The sequence below is a fragment of the Schistocerca americana genome, chromosome 4 (genome assembly GCF_021461395.2).
Source record: "Schistocerca americana isolate TAMUIC-IGC-003095 chromosome 4, iqSchAmer2.1, whole genome shotgun sequence".
NCBI lineage: Eukaryota > Metazoa > Arthropoda > Insecta > Orthoptera > Acrididae > Schistocerca > Schistocerca americana.
In genome coordinates this window covers 513,391,999-513,412,201 of record NC_060122.1, presented here as the reverse complement: position 1 = coordinate 513,412,201, position 20,203 = coordinate 513,391,999, and the positions used below count along the sequence as shown (strand labels likewise).

The 20,203-nt window shown below is 37.5% G+C and overlaps 1 protein-coding gene across 5 annotated transcripts; it reads left to right on the top strand.

Moving 5' to 3' along the window:
* The first annotated feature begins 7,209 nt into the window (after positions 1-7,209).
* LOC124612331 (RNA-binding protein 1-like) lies at positions 7,210-19,866 on the top strand. 5 transcript variants are annotated; one of them, XR_006979531.1, is made up of 3 exons: positions 7,210-7,791; positions 7,997-8,033; positions 18,677-19,866. XR_006979531.1 is itself a non-coding variant. In XM_047140472.1 (2 exons), exon 1 carries the CDS (start codon positions 7,381-7,383, stop codon positions 7,768-7,770), a length of 390 nt encoding a protein of 129 aa, XP_046996428.1. In that variant the 5' UTR covers positions 7,210-7,380; the 3' UTR covers positions 7,771-7,790; positions 18,673-19,866. The 5 variants fall into 5 exon arrangements, 2 of the variants coding, with proteins under 2 accessions (XP_046996428.1, XP_046996427.1); XR_006979530.1 differs by lacking the exon at positions 7,997-8,033 and adding an exon at positions 15,960-16,108 and having other exon boundaries at positions 7,210-7,796; XR_006979529.1 differs by having other exon boundaries at positions 7,210-7,796; positions 8,001-8,033.
* The last annotated feature ends 337 nt before the right edge of the window (positions 19,867-20,203 follow it).

Genomic DNA, 20,203 nt, shown 5'->3' with positions numbered 1-20,203 from the left:
GAACGGAACTGGAAGACTCTAGAAGATAGACATAAACTATCCCCTGAAAGTCTACTAACGAAGTTTCAAGAAATGGCTTTAAATGCTTACTATAGGAATATACTACAACCTTCTATGTATCACTCATATATGGATCATGAGGATAAGATTAAAATAATTACTGCACGCACAGAGGCATTCAGGCAACCATTCTTCCTGTGCTCCATATGTGAATGGGACAGGAAGCAACCCTAATGAATGGTCCAGTGGGACATACCCTCTGTCATGCACCTGATAATAGTTTGCAGAGTATAGATGTAGATGTAGATGTAGATATTCTTTTATTATCTTCTTGGTGTTTGAAATAACTTACATTATGGACTGTAATAACTGATGTTGACTTTTTCAGTGATTTTTTTCACCCGTTTCTGCATTTGTGAGTGAATTACGAGTTTCACTAATAAATGTCTCAGGATACTCGTTGGTGCTTGACTCACTGCTGCTGCTGTCTCTGTTCTGCCCTACTTGATAGCTCTGATAGGGAGTGGTTTTTGTTTACAATCTTGGGTTTGGCTCCTTAGATAGCATCCCTAATTCTGCAACTATGTGTGGATTTTGTGTAATACTAGTAGATGTCTCTAGATTTGACTGGTGCTCAACACCTTATGGTTGTTATACTTATTTTTCTCTGCTCCAGCAGATGTCTTTGAGCTCTGGCTGCTGCTTGAGGCTTCATTTATTGTGCCAACAAATGGAACCACTTGTCCCATTGGGTGGTTGCCTTCTAACCTTTATGTATTGCCATTTTTGCTTCCATAACCTTGTCTCTAGGCTCCTTGTTTCCCTCATTCTGATTCTCTAAGGTGTATGTCATTGTTCTAAAAGATTTTCTGATAACATTTACTGTTTTTCGTATACCCTCTTTCATGATCTTTCTTCAAGTAGCCTCCTATTTCCAAGATACTCACCAAACCTTTCTAAGCACTTTCAAGTTGTTCTTTATCTTTTCTACCATTTTTACTGGATCAACCAACCATACTATGCCATCATCTTCTCACTGCTACTGCCACTGGGCTATGAAACCAACACTGTGGCAATCCACTCGGCTTGTCAAATTTCATGTGTCATCCTGTTGTACTGTTGTGGCACATTGATTCTAGCAGCAGTGCTCTGCTGTGGTTGACAGTCTCAGAAACAATTCCTCTGGGTACTTCTGCTACCATGGCCTGTGACAGGTGGAGTGCTCTGAACTTGCTCACGTTTTTATCAAGTGATATATGTTGAACTTCTGGAAGTTTGTGAGTCAGCTCCTTGTTCTTCATATATTTTCTTGTGAACTGAAGTTTTCCGTGCATACAAGAACCAGCCATTTCAGTATTAATGTCTGATGGTCATGTGGCTTCATAGACTATCAAATACCAAGTGATCTTTTGCTGGTGATCTATTCTCTGTATATGATTTACCCTGATTCCAGATGTAACAGTGAATTATGGCTGCACTAACTACAGTCCTTGTTTATTGTAAGAATGATAAAAAAGGAATTTAAGTGATTGAAAAGCATTATTTGCTAGTAACTGATATACAGCCTTTCAAGCTGGCTGGAGTGGCTGAGCGATTCTAGGCGCTACAGTCTGGATCCGCGCGACTGCTACGGTCGCAGGTTCGAATCCTGCCTCGGGCATAGATGTGTGCTATGTCCTTAGGTCAGTTAGGTTTAAGCAGTTCTAAGTTCTAGGGGACTGATGACCTCAGAAATTAAGTCCCATAGTGCTCAGAGCCATTTGAACCATTTGAACAGCCTTTCATTCATGTTGTCAAGATTTAGTCAGGCATAGCTCTTTTTGATGCACTAAAGGTGTGTTATGATGTGCACTATGTCAACAGAACAAATGTAGAACCCTTATTCACAACTAAAAAAATGTTTTTAAAAATATTATTTTTATGGGTACCTGCTAGCCATTCAAAAGGTTTTTACTTTAAAAATGACTAACTGTCCCTCTCAAGAATTCCTCTATGGTGTAGAGTGAATTGTCAAGGAGAAACTTCTTTAAGCCACATTTGAAAACATTTCTGCTACCTATCAGGCATTTTATTTCCATGGATAGACAGTCAAAAAGTTTTATAGCTGCATATTTCACCCTTTACTCTACCAAAGTCAGATTCATTAAAGAGTAATGCAGATCATTTTTCCTTCTAGCATTGTACTTATGAATATCTCTGTTACTCTCAAACTTAGTTGGATTATTGATATAGTAACAAATTTCATAAGTGAGTAGATGCACTGTGAGGCAGCGGTTAATTTTTCCAGCTAATGAAAGAGATGCCTGAAAGATACATATGCGTAAACTACTCACATAATTCTAATTGCCGCATGGGATTAGCCGAGTGGTCTAAGGTGCTGCAGTTACGGACTGTGTGGCTGGTGCCGGTGGAGGTTCGAGTCCTCCCTCGGGCTTGGGTGTGTGTGTTTGTCGTTAGGATAATTTAGGTTAAGTAGTGTGTAAGCTTAGCGCCTGATGACCTTAGCAGTTAAGTCCCATAAGATTTCACACACATTTGAACATTTTGAACAATTCTTATTATTTCCTTGTATGCATAGAATACTTTTGCTTAATTGAGGAGTTACTTTTGAATATTCTTTTAAAATACACCACTGAGTGAAAATATCCAAAATATGTTAGCTTAAAGACTTCATATCCCCTATTCGTATGGAAAACGTAGGTAAACCTAAGTGATTTAGCATATTTACTATTTGTGTTTCCATTTTAAGTTGTCATCAGTATGCACACATAAGAACTTAACAATTTTCTATCTTGTTTGTTATTTCTGTTGATATACTGGGTTAGTAGGAGGTGCGATATTTTTGACTGTGCAGTATAGGGCGAATTGTGTTTCTTCAAAGTTTAAAGCTAGCCCATTTATGAAAAACCATTCAGTAGCTTAAAAAAATCATTTTCTTCATTGATGCTTCTTTGTTCAGCTTCACAACATTGCTTGTATTATCCGGAATCGGTGCTAATATTGCGTCCTAAGTCAAATGACAAATATCTAATGTAAAGCAAGAATAGTATGGGGACTAATAATCAAACCCTGTGGAATTCCAAGTGTAATTTCTCCCCATGCAGTTGATGTGGTTTTCCTCTTAGTACTATTCAAATAGCCTAGAATAACTTCCTGCATTCAGTTTCTTAAATTAGAACTAAACTAGTCATTTACTGAACAACTTAATAGCTTAATAGCAGTTTCAGTAGAATGGCCCTCATGAGTTTATTTATTTATTTATTTCATGTTCCATAGATCTTGTATTGTGAGCACGTCACATGAGATGTGGAACGAGTCAAACATACAAAACAACAAACATACAAAAAGATACAAAACAGTCTTCATTAAATATATAAAAAATGTTCTACATAACTGCATATAGTTAATACAAAGTTTAGAGGAAAAACAGATATTGTACATATAACAGCAGATTTCTTTGAGTGTTAATACAAAACTTCATGTTTTAATTTGGAGAAAAATTGCAAGCACAATTCTTTGTTAACAAGATGGATAACTCTGTCTAAATTCTATTTCCCTTTTTGCATCATAAAACTCTTCTAATGTATAAACACATATTTAACAAATATTCCTTTAGTTTTGCTTTAAAAAGAGATTCATTTTCTCTTAATCATTTTATCTGGTCAGGGAGATGGTTAAAAATTTTTGTTCCTGACCATTTGACACCTCTCCGAACAACTATCAGGTTCTTAAGTTCACAATGAGGATTTTCTTTCCCTCTTGTATTATATTTGTGATAGTTCTTATTTGATGGAAATTGTGCAGGGTTCTTAATTACAAAACACATCAGCGAATATACACTCCTGTAAATGGAAAAAAGAACACATTGACACCGGTGTGTCAGACCCACCATACTTGCTCCGGACACTGCGAGAGGGCTGTACAAGCAATGATCACACGCACGGCACAGCGGACACACCAGGAACCGCGGTGATGGCCGTCGAATGGCGCTAGCTGCGCAGCATTTGTGCACCGCCGCCGTCAGTGTCAGCCAGTTTGCCGTGGCATACGGAGCTCCATCGCAGTCTTTAACACTGGTAGCATGCCGCGACAGCGTGGACGTGAACCGTATGTGCAGTTGACGGACTTTGAGCGAGGGCGGGAGGCCGGGTGGACGTACCGCCGAATTGCTCAACACGTGGGGCGTGAGGTCTCCACAGTACATCGATGTCGTCGCCATTGGTCGGCGGAAGGTGCACATGCCCGTCGACCTGGGACCAGACCGCAGTGACGCACGGATGCACGCCAAGACCGTAGGATCCTACGCAGTGCCGTAGGGGACCGCACCGCCACTTCCCAGCAAATTAGGGACACTGTTGCTACTGGGGTATCGGCGAGGACCATTCGCAACCGTCTCCATGAAGCTGGGCTACGGTCCCGCACACCGTTAGGCCGTCTTCCGCTCACGCCCCAACATCGTGCAGCCCGCCTCCAGTGGTGTCGCGACAGGCGTGAATGGAGGGATGAATGGAGACGTGTCGTCTTCAACGATGAGAGTCGCTTCTGCCTTGGTGCCAATGATGGTCGTATGCGTGTTTGGCGCCGTGCAGGTGAGCGCCACAATCAGGACTGCATACGACCGAGGCACACAGGGCCAACACCCGGCATCATGGTGTGGGGAGCGATCTCCTACACTGGCCGTACACCACTGGTGATCGTCGAGGGGACACTGAATAGTGCACGGTACATCCAAACCGTCATCGAACCCATCGTTCTACCATTCCTCGACCGGCAAGGGAACTTGCTGTTCCAACAGGACAATGCACGTCCGCATGTATCCCGTGCCACCCAACATGCTCTAGAAGGTGTAAGTCAACTACCCTGGCCAGCAAGAGCTCCGGATCTGTCCCCCATTGAGCATGTTTGGGACTGGATGAAGCGTCGTCTCACGCAGTCTGCACGTCCAGCACGAACGCTGGTCCAACTGAGGCGCCAGGTGGAAATGGCATGGCAAGCCGTTCCACAGGACTACATCCAGCATCTCTACGATCGTCTCCATGGGAGAATAGCAGCCTGCATTGCTGCGAAAGGTGGATATACACTGTACTAGTGCCGACATTGTGCATGCTCTGTTGCCTGTGTCTATGTGCCTGTGGTTCTGTCAGTGTGATCATGTGATGTATCTGACCCCAGGAATGTGTCAATAAAGTTTCCCCTTCCTGGGACAATGAATTCACGGTGTTCTTATTTCAATTTCCAGGAGTGTGTGTACTGGGATACAGTGGTCATTATTTGCAGCTTTTTGAAAAGGTTACGGCATGATGTCCTAGGGGTACTCTGCACATAATTCTAATAGCCCTTTTCTAGGCCACAAAAATTTCTTTGCTAAAGCTAAATTTCCCCAGAAGATAATTCCGTAACACATAATGGAGAGAAAATACCCATAGTATGCGAACTTCATAGTGGTTAAATCTCCAATGGAAGACATCATTCTGATAGCATACATAGCCGAGCTCATTTTTTTTAGGGTCTGTTGTATATGGAAAGGCCAGTTCATTTTGCTATCAATATGTGCTCCAAGAAATTTAGACACATCCATTCTTTCTATTAGTTGATTTCCACGTGCTACATTTATTTCTCTCACTTTTTTTGTTTTTGTATGGAACTGGATAAAATTTGTCTTACTTGAGTTTAGAGAGAGACCATTAACACTGAACCAGTTAGTCACTTCAGAGAATATGTTGTTAACTGACTCGAAATTAACATCTGATTTTCCACTCATGAAGACGGTGGTATCATCAGCAAGAAGAGTAAATTTGCAAAGCAGGCTTGCACACAATGGTAAATCATTTATAAACATCAAAACAACAGTGGCCCCAGAATTGAGCCTTGAGGCACAGCACAACTAATAGAAGTCCATTCAGACTGAGCGGAGATATCCCTTGACTCATCTGAGCTGTTTAAAATTACTTTCTGTTTTCTTTCCTGAAGATAAGATTGCAGCCAGTTACCTGTGACACCCCTTATTCCAAGTAGTTTGGCTTTCTGCATGAGAATGTGGTAATCTACACAATCAAATGCCTTTGATAAGTCACGGAAAACACCAATTCCTACCATTGTTTGATTTAGACATTCAAGTATTTCATTTGTAAGTGCATACACTGCATCCTCAGTTGAACAGCCCCTTTGAAAGCCAAACTGGCTCTTGTTGATAAGTGTTCATTATGAGGTGTTCAGTAATTTTATTGTGCATTAATTTTTTTTAGAATTTTAGAGAAGGCTGTTACCAGTGAAACAGGGCGGTAGTTAGTGAGCTCAGCTCTATCACCCTTCTTGTGTAGGAGCTTCACAATGGCATACTTGAGTCTTTCAGGAAAAATGCCTTGTTGAAATGAAGCATCAAAAATATGGCACAGAATATCACTAATCCATATACATTAAAATTTCAATAAATTATTGGATACATTATCTACCCCTGCAGAGTTCTTACACTTTAAAGACCAGATGACTGTTTGAATTTCCTCTACAGTGAAAGGATTAATGAACATTTCTGGTATTATGTTGGAGTATGCATCCTGACATAAAGTCATAGCTTCCTCAACAGAGGGCCTACAGCCAATTTGTTGGGTTACTGACAGGAAATGTTCATTAAAAATTTCAGTCAAATCTGTGATCCCGTTACTACATAGAAGAATGACGTACACATTCTTTACCCTATTGTTATTATTACTGATAGTATTAAAACTTATTTTCACAACCTATGATTCAAGGTTCATTGCAGATTGTTTTCAATTGACAAGTAGTCACCACAACTCTTGATGACTTTACGAAGTTTTCGTAGAATATCTGTGATTCCAAATAATAAGAGCCCCCGTATGCCGCCGTTTTACTGCATTCTAGAATTTAATATAGGGCTCTTTTGAGTTGGTGCAGTATGAATCCCGTTACTGACATTATTATTTTCTAGATATTTCCAGTTACTATTTCTGCGGCCTCCATGACGAATTATGATTTTAAAATTCCCGCCTAAATCAATCAATTTACCGGAATAGCACAAATCTCTCTCGTACGACCTTTTTAATCTTAAATGGAAATAATCAAGAATAAAGCACATTCTGAAAGTTTAAATGTATAATGTGCGATGGCTATTAACTGGAAACGTTAGGTAAGTTTTACATTTTCAAGTGTCCGTTTAGGTCTTTGTTCTCACAAGTAATATCTTTGGCAGAGGTTGTTTGTGTGAAGCGAATTCTATCTGTGTCGAAAGGTGTTGGGTAAATGGCGTCTCGTGAGTGATTGTAAAGGGGTATTTTTGAAATTTTAGTCTCCCGAGTAAGTGGTGGTAAATTTAAAGAGTAAATCCACCGAATTTATAATACACCAGGGAAAACAATCGGCAATATGTCTCGCTACAGAGATTGGGATTTGTCATGCAAAGTGTTTGTGGGAAATCTGGGAAGTAGCGCTTCCAAATATGAAATTGAATCCGCTTTCAGTAAGTATGGGCGTCTTAGAGATGTTTGGCTAGCAAGAAACCCACCTGGGTTTGCCTTTGTGCAGTTTGAAGACCCGAGAGACGCTGAAGATGCTGTTCGGGGTCTCGACGGTATTAGAATGTGTGGCTCCCGCGTAAGGGTGGAGATGTCAACAGGGAGAAGCCGAAGAAGTGCCGGTGGTGATCGTCGTGGTCGTTCAAGATCACGAACACCACGACGTCGTTCGTACAGCCGATCCAGATCCCGAAGTGCATCACCGAGACGCTCTCGTGGAGATTCACGAGACAGAAGATAAACTAACAAAAAAAAAAAAAAAATCAGGTGGGCAATTATTCATTTTTGCTCTCGTGGTGAGATACCATTAAAATTAATTTTAGTTAAACTTGTCGTGTGACCTTGACTGGAATTCCTGTAATACCTTTTTTTGCATTGTTACAGTATTATCATTTTTGTGTTCGCATGTTTACTTACACGTGTTGTTATATGTTGAAAAATTGCCTACAAAGTAACAGTATTTTCTTTCAGCGTTCAGCATGGCGAAATGTCTAGCCGATTCAGGTAGGCCTAAATTATCTCCATTGTATTATGGACTAAGTTTGTTGTCTTTCGTGAAAGATCTGGAGCAGAATACTTTGTGTTTGTGGATTTAAATTTGCTAAGATGTTTTCAGATGTTACTTTTAATGACATTTAATATGTTCATTTGTTCATATTTTTTGTAATTATGAATTCATATTATTGTAGATATATCATGGAATGGAAAGATGTATGAGAAATTTTTGAAGCTTTACAGGTAAGAGTTTTGACGAAATCGACCGAAGATAACGTTTTTGTTTTGTCCTCTTTAAGAAGACTCATCCCATTACGTTAAAGAATACTTTTCTCAGAATATTCACGATATCTCGGTAATTAAAATACAGCTAGTGTACAGTAAGAATGATTGCCCTTACTGAATGCTATAACGAATTCTGTGAATTCCATAAGTCTATGTAAAACAGCGTAATCACGACTTAGGGGTGGGGTAGAAGAGAAATCTTCATAGCAGTTAATAAGTGATGAATTTAAAAGGTAAGAATTTGTGACAAATGCTGGTAATTGTGTTTCTTGTGTGTGTGTGTGTGTGTGTGTGTGTGTGTAAAGGGAAATGGTAATAGATGTGGAATTTTATACACCTCTAAAATATTCTTGACATGCATGTTAACCTTTTCTATTCAATGCACTGTTCACGAGTGATGATAAATGTATATATTTTCGTAATGACTGAGTGCTTTAGATGTATCGAATACATTCATTTTCGTTGTCTACATTGAGTTGTAAAAGCCCTACATTTGTATCAGATCTCAGAATAAACTTTTCTGATAGCTGGAGCCTAGCTCTGACTTGTGAAACATCTCATAAATGTGATACTGTATTTTGTGAAAGTTTCTTCAGATTATCTTTTATTAAAATGTATGGGTCTAATGCTGCCTTTCATGTAAAGTTAAGGAAGCATAGATATTTTCAACATTCCTCAGTTGTATTGCACTTTCATTTTTTTCCCCCTGACATACATTGTGTAATGTTACTGTTTCATGAATCATGTTCTCAATTTTCCACAAACTCGTCCTTGCATTTTGTCCAACATTTATTGCAAACAAGAGTAAGGAACACACAACTAGTTCCATTCATTTTTTGCTTGGTTGCAGTTAATCTGTCAAATTGTATAGTAAACTTATTTCAGCTTGTACAGACAAAGATTGAAAGTAGGCCATTTTCCTTGTCTTGTGAACTGTGTTGTAATGTTGTTTTTCACTCTGTGTCCTGAGCAAGCAGTGAAAAAAAATAGGTGTTTAAAGTTCAAGGAGAAGCAATAAAGCTTTGAGGTTTGTCGTCATAATTCTGTGAGAAGGCAAAGTGGTTTGAAGAGCAGTCAAATGGAATTGAGGGAGGGGGGGGGCTGGCACTGTGTGGTAAACATAAACAGGTAAACTAGGATTAAATTAGGTGACGGTGAGGGAATTAGATTAGAAAAGCATACCAAAATTAGTTCTGTTGTTTGGACAACAAAATTACTTATAATGGCTCAAGTAGAGAGGATGTAAAATGCAGACTGGCTGCAGCACAAAAACCATTTCTGAGGAAGAGAAATTTAGCATTGAATATTAATTTGTTGTGAAGTATTTTCTGGGAGTATATGTTTGGAGCTTATTCTTGTATGGAAATGAAAGTTGGAGAATAAACAGTTCAGATGAGGAGAATAAAAGCTTAGGAAATCTGCTGCAGAAGAATGATGAATGTACGCATACGTACTGAATCTAATGGGGGAGGGGGGTGATTTTTTAATTGCAACTTGACCAGATGGCAGATCAAATGGGAGGGCTCGTGCTGAGGCAGCAGGGAGGAATTGTAAATTTGGTGATGGAGGGAAGTGCAGGGGTTGAAGGGAATAATATGGGAACCATGTTCAAATGGATGTAGGTTGCAGAAATTGAAGGGAGATGAAGAGACTTGCACAGGATAATCTATTGTGGGAATTGCATGAGACAAGTCACTAGAATGAAAAGCACACCTATAGAATTGTCCAAGTAATAAAAGGAAAATGGATGTAAATAAGTTTTATACAATTTTGTTAAAATTTCCTTTTTAATTATAGACTTGTGGACCGTCAGGTAGGGCTTCATGAATGCATTTAGCCTTTTACATTACTGTCTTTAGTCTTGCCTTCCCTCCTCCACCCCCATTCTTGTTTATCCTTTCACATTTTCACTCTCATCTGATTCCAGATGCAAATTTTCTACTTTCATGTAAGCTAAAACTAGTTCCTGTAGTATGTTCAGTCTTTAGAACATATTTTTATAACTTTTCTATTGCAAGGCGTATGCAGATTCCCTTTAACTACGTGTACTGTAATTGTGTTTATTCATGTAATTAGCTATCTGGTTTATGCTGCTTACTGCATTTTCATGTGATAAGTTGGGATGGATTTTATTTGGCAGGAAGTGAGTGTAATACTTGCCTTTTTACAGCAGCACTATTTTGCAGAGTGTACTGTCTGGTGTGTAATTGCATGTCTTCTGCTTCACATCAAGCCCTTTCTGTATTAGGACTGCATTGTTCCTATGGTTTCTTCAGTTAATAACTTCCCTCACACTTGCTTATGAAATACATTTGGTGATAAATGTATAACAAGTTAGTCTTTAATACAATAAAGATTCAAGACTTCTTGATGCTGCAGTGTATTGGTATTAGATTGTTCATACAATGTAGATTATGGCTTTTGGATTAGTCTCCATCAGATGCTGTTCAACAGCCAAGGAGAGTTATCAGTTGCTCCTATCCATGATGCAATGTGTGATCTGAAATTTTGTATGAAGGCAGGCCGAGGAAGTCTAATGTTTCACATAAAATACATTGTGGCTGTGTGTCTCAGGTGATATTCAGAGCTACTGCAGACATAATTGCCTCATCACTATCCCGAGCAAGCAGAAAAATGTCATGCTATTAAAAAGAATAAAGGGTTCAAATTGCCTGCTGAACACCTCCTATCACCTTATTGCACTATTTTTAGATTTTGCACATATTTATTTCCCAGACAAGCAGCTTCTTGTGTACAGTATGATGAAAAATATTTTGAATTTGTTTGACCCCCATCTCTCTCTCTCTCTCTCTCTCTCTCTCTCTCTCTCTCTCTCTCTCTCTCTCTCTCTCTAATTAAATGTGAGATTTGAAATTCAAAAAGATGTATCAGATATGTCAGTAAAAACCCACTTGGTACAGTATGGTGTTTCTGTTTATTACTTTAAGTAAATTTTGTAGTCAGATGGAGCTTAGTTTTTCTGCCTGCCATATTTTGAAAAGTTATGCGCATAAAGATTTCAGGTCATGCTCTTTAGTACTGGAATGATTTGTGAACCAGTATTGAATGTAAATTATTCCATAGTCTTGGCTTACTTTGAATGGAACAACCTTATAGTATCAGAAGTTTAATAGCAAACTTGGAGAATTGTTGTAATGCATATGATATAGAGGAAAAAGTTAATGTTTGTTGCCTTAGGCATTTCACACTTTAGACTGCGAATCTTCAATAGTTTCCATCATTTTCGCTGACAGCTGATTTTCTTTCTTAATTAGTACTTTGCTGCTTTCATTTTTGTTTTTAAGCTCATTCTTTCTAGTCATATTTCTTTCTAAAATCTTTGTGTGCTCGAATCCACTCTGAAGCAGAATCTTAGTTATCTCTAGAATGAAACTTCCACTCTGCAGTGAAGTGGGCTCTGGTATTAACTTCTTAGTAGATTAAATCTGTGTGCTGGACTGACATTCGTACTTTGCCTTTTCATGAGCAAGGGTTTGACCAGCTGTATTACCCAGACACAACTCAAACCCATCTCCATAGCTTTACTTCTGCCAGTACATTTTCTAACTTCACACTTCAACGAAACACGTTGGCTATCACTCCTGGAAGAAAGGATATTGGAGAGACATGGCTTAAGCCACAGCAAGGGGAATATTTCCAGAATGAAATTTTCACTGTGCAGTGGAGTGTGTGCTGATATGAAATTTTGCTGACAAGTGTCTCAGTCGGGCGCACACTTTTAATCTGCTAGGAAGTTTTGTATCTTGTTTTGGCACCTATGCACAGCTAAATCACTCCACTGTACACTGAGCTGTTGTCTTGACTACTCAAGGTGTTAAAATGACAAATGTAATATATGTATCATATCACTGTCTCACATCTGATGCAGCAAGGAAAACTGCATTGTTAATTACTATTAGTAGATGGGAACAAGGGAGATACTCGGAGGGCAACGTTGGGTGCAAAGACCATTGAGTTAAACATCATTGTTAGGTGGTCATGACAAGTGGATTGAACAAATGAGTGTGAAACATTGCTGCATATGAATTACAAATATTTGATGCTTTGTACGAGGCACTGTTCAGTTTTAGCCTGTAGTGTTTCTCCAGTCTTTATTATATGGGATTTGTGTGAAAAATTTGCAAGGTGTTGGAAGAATTACAAAAATTTTATAATTTCTCATTTTGCTTCTTATTTAGAATCAGATTTTAAACTTAATTTCTTACAGAAAAAAATCCGTGGTATATGAACACAATTGCTTCTGTTACTTCAGCACTTTTCATTTGTGTACATAGAATATTCTTAGGAGGGCTGTTTTTTATAAGATGGCTCGACCAGTGAAGGCAAAAGTTTTTGAGAAGGTAAAGCTTATTAAAATTCTTCAGAGTGCTGTCAGCTGTACAGTTTGGCATCCATATTTTTAGTGCAAAGGACAATCCCATTGGATGTTACGGAATGGTAGGAAGTGTCATTATCAGGTGGTGCTTGTTCGTACTTGGCAGAATGTTAATGGAATGTTATTGCTTTGCTCAGTACTGAGTGGTGAAAATAAGATTTAGAGACTGTATTCACAAATCCAGGAGCTATTAACAGCATTAAGAAACTAGCAATAAGTTCATTGACTAAGGTAAAATTAATAGTGGATGTTCTTGACAAATCCCACCACTGCTTAGTTGTGAATGAATAAGAAATGTTTCGCAGATATTTCAAAGCGTTAGCACTTACTTGGTTGAGAAGATATATACGTGTACATGCACACGTACACACCAAACAATATGTGGAAGCCAGTACATAGCACCTGTTACCTTTATACTTCATCCTGTTTTCTTCCTAAGTGTTTGAAAAACTTCCAAAAGTGTTTTCCTTCAATAGAGTTAATTTTTTAACTGTTGAAACAATTTTGATTAAAAGGCTTGCTTATATCCTGTTTGTCCATCTGTTGTAAAAATATTTGTTCCTTTGGTATTTGATCTTCCACGTTGAACAGCACTTCAGTTGTCATGCAGGCTTTGCAGTGTGTCTCAAAAACATATCAGAATATAAGATGAAGATTAAGAGCAAGAAATGAACTATATATGTTAGTGTTGAGAGTATTCATTTGTTTCCAATGTTAGTAGATCATGCCATAGTACATGTGTAGTCTTCTACATACTCAGGATTTTAAGACTGTATGCTTGTCACATTCAGTTGATCATTGGTATTCTGCAAGTATGTATTGTGCACACATCCTTAGTAGTCCATTTAGAAGTCAGTTGCGTGAAGCATGCCTTTCACAAAAATGGAGTACAGAATGTAGAAACTTTCAATTGAACAGCCATAAATGATAATCTTTAAAGTGCATTAGCTGTCAGTTTCAGTGACAACCATTGAAGTGAAAATCTTCCCATTGTACTAGGTTTTTCAGAAGTGTTGGATGTTGTAGTTATTGACAGTAAAAACATTATTTTAGTGTTTTTGACTCATTATAATGCAGGCTAATGTTATGAATTTAAAAATACCCTCTGTAAATGCTGAGTGTTGGGGGCATTTGTCCAGTACAGTTGCACATTCAAAATGTAGCTCCCTTGCAAACATCTGTGGTTTCTGTAATGTAGGTGAATTCTAGAATGTTCTCCAGTTTCCCATCATGATTCAAGCGGCTGCTGTCTATAGCAAATTTAGCAACAAAAGTTAAATTTTAGATTTCTTCCCACCATAATTTTCTTTCCCCTGCTCCACCAGAGTAATTTAGTTTGAAAATGTTATTGGCACAAACATCTCTAGGAACAGATATCTATGCCCATGACTTGGAGTGCCAACTTTCGTTTTATCCTTTTAATACTTAGTGGAAGACTGTTTTTGTTGCCTTATATTAAGTTGGTTCACCCTTATTTCCAAACCAGTTATGAAGTATCACACATTGACTTCATGAAATAAGGCCTGTCAAGAACACATTTTCATAACTCCAAATGCTTTGTGTAGTTAGCAGTGTGGTATCCACCTGTTAAAATTGCTCTTGACAAGAACACTCTTTACCGTATGTTTGACGTGATTGTCAATCCCATCTTCAGATTACTTGAATGTGCAGCACACTTCAGTCATTATCTGCACTTAACACTTTTTATTTTGTGGTAGCCATTGATAACTATCCTGATCAAGAATTTTTGTTCCCCCACCTTTGTCAGAATTCGTTGAAACTGATGATGGTTGCCATCAACTATGCTCCTCACATTTCGATTTGTAGCAGCTGGTACTTTGGGTATCATTATCTTCCCACACCTTCCTTGTTCCTTTGTGAACAATGCAGGCGAAGGATTATCATCAACACGGTATGAAATCATCCCATGATTTACAATCATGATCACTTCCCATTACGTATGTTAGAAAGTAAGATTATGCTAGACTCTTCATAAAATGTGGATTCTCATAATTTCACAGGTTAACCTCTCTGCGACACTTCTTTTTGTATACTCTGCCAATGCAAATTTGCTAGTTAAACCTATCACAAAAGTTTTTTTCTTTTGATCCATCGGTTAAGTCCTTTATGGAATAGCATTACTCACGAATCAGTCAAACAAGGATTTTGTAAGTTACCTCTTTCATGGCTGGATTACATTGAAGGTGAAGAATTCTCAGTACCAAATATAATAGCTCTGCACATTAATATTGAAATAACGAGAAATTGTAAATAATTAGGCAGAACAGTGTCTGTTTCAAATGACGGTATCCAGATCCCATACAGAGCAGTCTGCATTTGTGAGCCACTGATAATTAAGTTAGAACATTAGCTTATGTTGAAGCTGGGCTGATAAAAATGAGTACTTATCCAAAAAGTATATGTCATGTTGCATCATGGTAAAACTCCATAGTTAAATTGTAAGTTTTTTGTGGCTGTTGTGCCGAGAAAGAACATCATTCATAACTTTCATTAGAATTAAGTGGAATAAAACATCTTATGTTCAAACCACACTTCAGGTTAGAGTTAACACAATGTGCCTAAACTATGGACTTAGTAGTAGCACTTTCCGTACCTTCGTCAAAGTGTTCATTTCTGTATTCTGTCTTGATTCTTCAGTACATAATAAATAAAAATAAAGACAAGTGTAAATTAACAGTACTCCTTGTTAAAATAAATTACAAAAATAATCTACTAGTAATAAAGCAACATAATTAGGAAAAAATTGTTATGCGGATAACTTTTTGTTGGAAACTGAAATTATGCAATAGTATACAGGTTTGTTCATTCATGTATCAAATATCTTGATAATATAATTTAATCTTGCTGATACAAGAAGGTGTAAAATTTTTCTGTAATATTCTGTTTTGTACCAGTTTCATAATAGTCTAAGCTGCTAGGAATACTTTGACCTGTTGATAGTGAATGTTAGGCTGCTAGGTACTTGCCAATTTGTAAGAATGAGCTTGATTGACAAGGTTATCTTATGAAATACTATTGCTGGGCTGAGTCTTGTATGCTTGTAAAGTACATACCACCAAATTACCTTTATATGTAAATCATCATAGGATGTCTACTGTGCAGTAACTCCAAATGTGCCACATTATGCAGCATTTATTTGTGGGCAATAAAATGCGAAATGAGCCAAATGCAAACAAGTTGTAGTTGCTGTATTCTTCCGTCGTCAGGTGGTATGATACAGTTTATGATTACAGTGAGCTGTATCTGCAGGGAGTGCGCAAGAATATCACTTGGTCACACATGGAATAACAAAATTCATTCCATGATTCACAGTAGTTAGGCACATGATGTAAGCAGTGCGTCTGTTCACACGTGACAACTTCCACTGCTTCCTGCTCTGAAGGTCAGTACTCAGTGAAAGCACAGTGCTACATATTATGCTAATGCAGTATCGTGCAGTCTAAAATAAAAACCTGAAAAATCGGTTGATGGTTCATCAGCATTGAAGCTGCTTGAATTGATGCTGAAGCACCATTGACTATTTACTATTGTTCACCTGGAACATTGCCTAGAAGGCAAATGGTGATCTTGTCAGATTTTAAAAGGGGTTTGTATGCAGAAATTAAGCTGCTCACCCTGAGCAAAAAGGTTTGTTGCTTCTAAGTGAAAAATGGTCTTCATATAATTTTGCTGTTACTCAGAGGTAGAAACATGCATGGAATTGTTTTATACAAGGCATGTCTCAAAAGTAATGGTGAATTGATGTGAAAGTGACTGCAGTGATCAGCTCACAGTAGTACGTGTAAATCCTTGGATATAAATAACCACATATCCTCAGTTATGCATGGCAGCAATGTGAATTGGCTGTGAAAATACAAGATCATCATCAAATGTAAGAGGCAGTGAATGTGGTGAGGCTATTTTGTAGGCATAAGAACTTAAGATTTAAAAAATGCTGGGTAACTGTTGCTTCATAATTCACTTGTTATGGACTTTTTACTGGTGTGTCTTATACTTCTTATTACCCAGAAACTGAAAGATTAAATCTAAAATGCTCAAGATGCTCTCAAAAAATTGGAATTTGCAGTTGTTAGCAAGTAGTGGGATCATAAAAGTGAAATAATTCACATGGGTGGAGAAGAAACAACCACTTCCATATGACAGCCAGTTGGAACAGCAGTGCGACAGTCTGCCCAGAAAGTTTTGCAACTGCGTTTTGGAAGCTGAGTAATATTCCTTCGACAAATTTCATATAGCCCAGAATATCAAAATAAAAAGTATTCTGAAACTGAATGTAGCTTGCTTGTGAGGGACAGACAGTGAAATTAGAATAGTGTTTCGTCTCTGTGACATGAGAAGTGCTTTAAGAATGATTATGACCATGCAAAAGTGTGCAATTTTTGTCAACATATGACATTTTCCAGCCAATTGGCCCTTATTTTTGAGACACACATTGTATATACCTGATGGCAGAAGATTATTGTATTATTGGCTTTCATAGACTTAACAAATGCTTAAATATTACAACCTACTAACATTTAGAATCCATAAATGCAATATTCCACTGTCATCACAGAATTAAGAAATGCAGTTCTTTGCATCTTCTAACCAATGAAGTAAAACAGTAGATCTGTTGATATAATTTTAATGGTAATGAAACGTGTACATGCATAACATTTAGATACATCACTATTTTAGTTGGTGCTACCATAGCATATATAATGTGCAGTGTAGCTGTGAGTGTTCTATTTCATGTGAGCAAATTAAGTACAAAATAAATATTGATGGAGAGGTGCATTTGTGTTGGTTACCACTGTTAACATTGATAGATGCAGGTTTGTGCTGACAATTACTCTGAGGCTATTATATAAAAAAAACACTTTAACCAATGGGTCCTCCAGAGCCGAGATTCTCTGTTGGAAACAATTGTATTCAGTCCTAACTTTGAAAATGTTCTTCAGAGGACGTGTACCGTATTATTGTGGCTCACTGCTTAAATTTACAATGATTTTCATTAGTCACCTGTAAAAATAATGAAGTCATAGATCTGTTTCCTGATGGGAAATAATGTGCACATGAAACCATATTATATAGTCTGGCAAAAACTACAAATTCCATTGTGTGTTTGAAGGCCAGTGAAACGTGATTTTCTTGACACTGGACAATTAATATCAAATAAGAAGGGGTCTTTGTTTTGTTATACACCAAAAGTATATTATTAATGGCAACACCGTCTGATAGTAATGCCTTCCACATAACATTGCCATTGATTGTAGTTTGGACACTTACTGTGAGTTATTGTGTACCACTCATTATTTACATTCCACTAATGTGAATTTGTTTATAAAGTACTACCCATGCTAGTGTACCCATGCTAGTGTTTCTTTGTTGTGGAGCAGATTTTTTTCAGTTTGTCAGCAGTTCCTTTATGTAAAAAAGTTAGTGTACATGGAGCAATTAGAACAAAAGAATATTCCACTGTGTTGGTGCCATCTCCAAAGTAATCACTTGAGTTTCTGCCTTGCTGTGTTGTTGTTTCATGTATTCTTTCCATCACATCAAGACAGAAACTGAAGTGATTACTTTGGTGACAAGACTAACAAGAGGGGATAATGTTTTGTTGGTAACTGCTCCATGTAGACTTGACTTATGATCTTAAGTGGGGTGGGGGTTGAAAAGTAGATTTACTTTAAAATGTGCCAACTTGCTGTTTAGTGCCTCATGTAATTCATATTATTTTGCTTTGATCACATCTACGCATGTTGCGTTGGCCAAGGCATTGTGGGGGTCATTCAAACTTACATATTGGACATAGACATACTATGTTGTTACATGTTCAGAAATTATAACATGGTGTTCACAAGTTGTTGAATGAAGGCCATTATCCAGTAAAATCTAAGCTGAAAAAAGAGATGTAGGGTGTTCATAAGTTAATTATGTTGCATTCTTATCATTCATTTTCTCTCTGCAGGTTGATCAAACTGCCAGGATGAAGAGGCTTCGACATACATCTCCAACAGAAAAAGTGGACAACCCATAGTAGTTGCTTTTACCAGGAGGCATGTGTCGTTCACTGAAAGCAAAAATCTTATACAACATTGTCAAACTTCAATTTCTCAGAGCTTTGAATACTAGGAAACTAACAGGCTGCACCATGTGGCTCCTGTGGTGGCCCATTCAACAATATTCCTCACAGTTTTGTATGCATCATCGCATCTCAGTTCAGAATGTACACTTCCTCAGTTTACTCCATATATGCTTTCTGGCATCTCATGAAGTATGACTGTTACTGTAAATGCATGCTAATACACATTCCACAGCACTTGTTTTTTTGCCCAACATAGTTGCCCCCACTCCTGTGTTCAAGTACTCAGGAGATGAAGATTTGCAATGTTCTAAATGTAATTTGGTTTTCAGGTGTTAAAAGTTTGATATATGCATATATATTGATTTATGCTCACCGACATTAAAATAATTAATGCATAGTTATGAAGCACAAACTTCTTTCTTCTTGGGGAATGGTTTACTTTGATTTTTGTGTTCACAAAGAAGTGCCATTGTCTGTCTAATAATGAAAGTATAAAGAAGTTGGTACATTGTAATACCAGCAACCCAGTAAATGTTAATTAAACTGAGTGTCTAAGGATAATTGTTCATGGTTATTGTTTCAGTGAAGTTCTTTTCATGAATATGTATGCCAATTTTGTATCCCACTAGCTGTGTAATAAGTAGGTAGTACTGTTGCTGTTACTAAGTAATAGTATACAAAATCAATACAGTGTCTCTAGGTTATATAAAAGTGTTTATTAATAATATACTGGGCTATTCACTGCAAAACTTAATTGCATCTCTACCATCAGGGATTAATTTTCAGGGATGGACATGAAATTACTATATTTACTGTCTGCTGAAGCCGTGTTTGTTCTGTTGCTTTTAAAGTGTGACTTTGTTCTTCATGGAACAGAATTGTTATAATTTCTGATTTCTGTGCTCATATCTGGGATGCAGAATGTCTCTTCCACCTGGCACCCTGTTTGATCCATTTATAATTTCTCTTAATTGTGAAAAGTCTTTATACTAAGTATCTGTAACTTGTTTGAAATCCATGTCAAAGTTTCGAAAATAAAGATTGAACGAAAAGATTTATTGGATCTTCTTAAAGCTGTTCTTGTCACTTGTGTTAAACATGAAAACAACCTAGTAATTCTTACCAGTATGTGCTTGCTGTTACCACTGAATAATAGTGCAGCACATTTCCTCATTAATTTGTTGCAGTTTATTTCAGAACACAGTGATGTAGTAGTAATCATAGCTTTCACAGTAAATATGTAGAATATTACCTTTTTTCTTTCAAGAAACCTATGTGGTATTAAAAGTTTTTACATTCCAGTAAATATTGTTATTCTTTTGTATAGTTATGAAGAAGCAAACAGTTGCTTGATTATTGAGTGAGATAATTAGGAGGAAGAATTAAATATAAAGTTCATTCAAAGAAGAA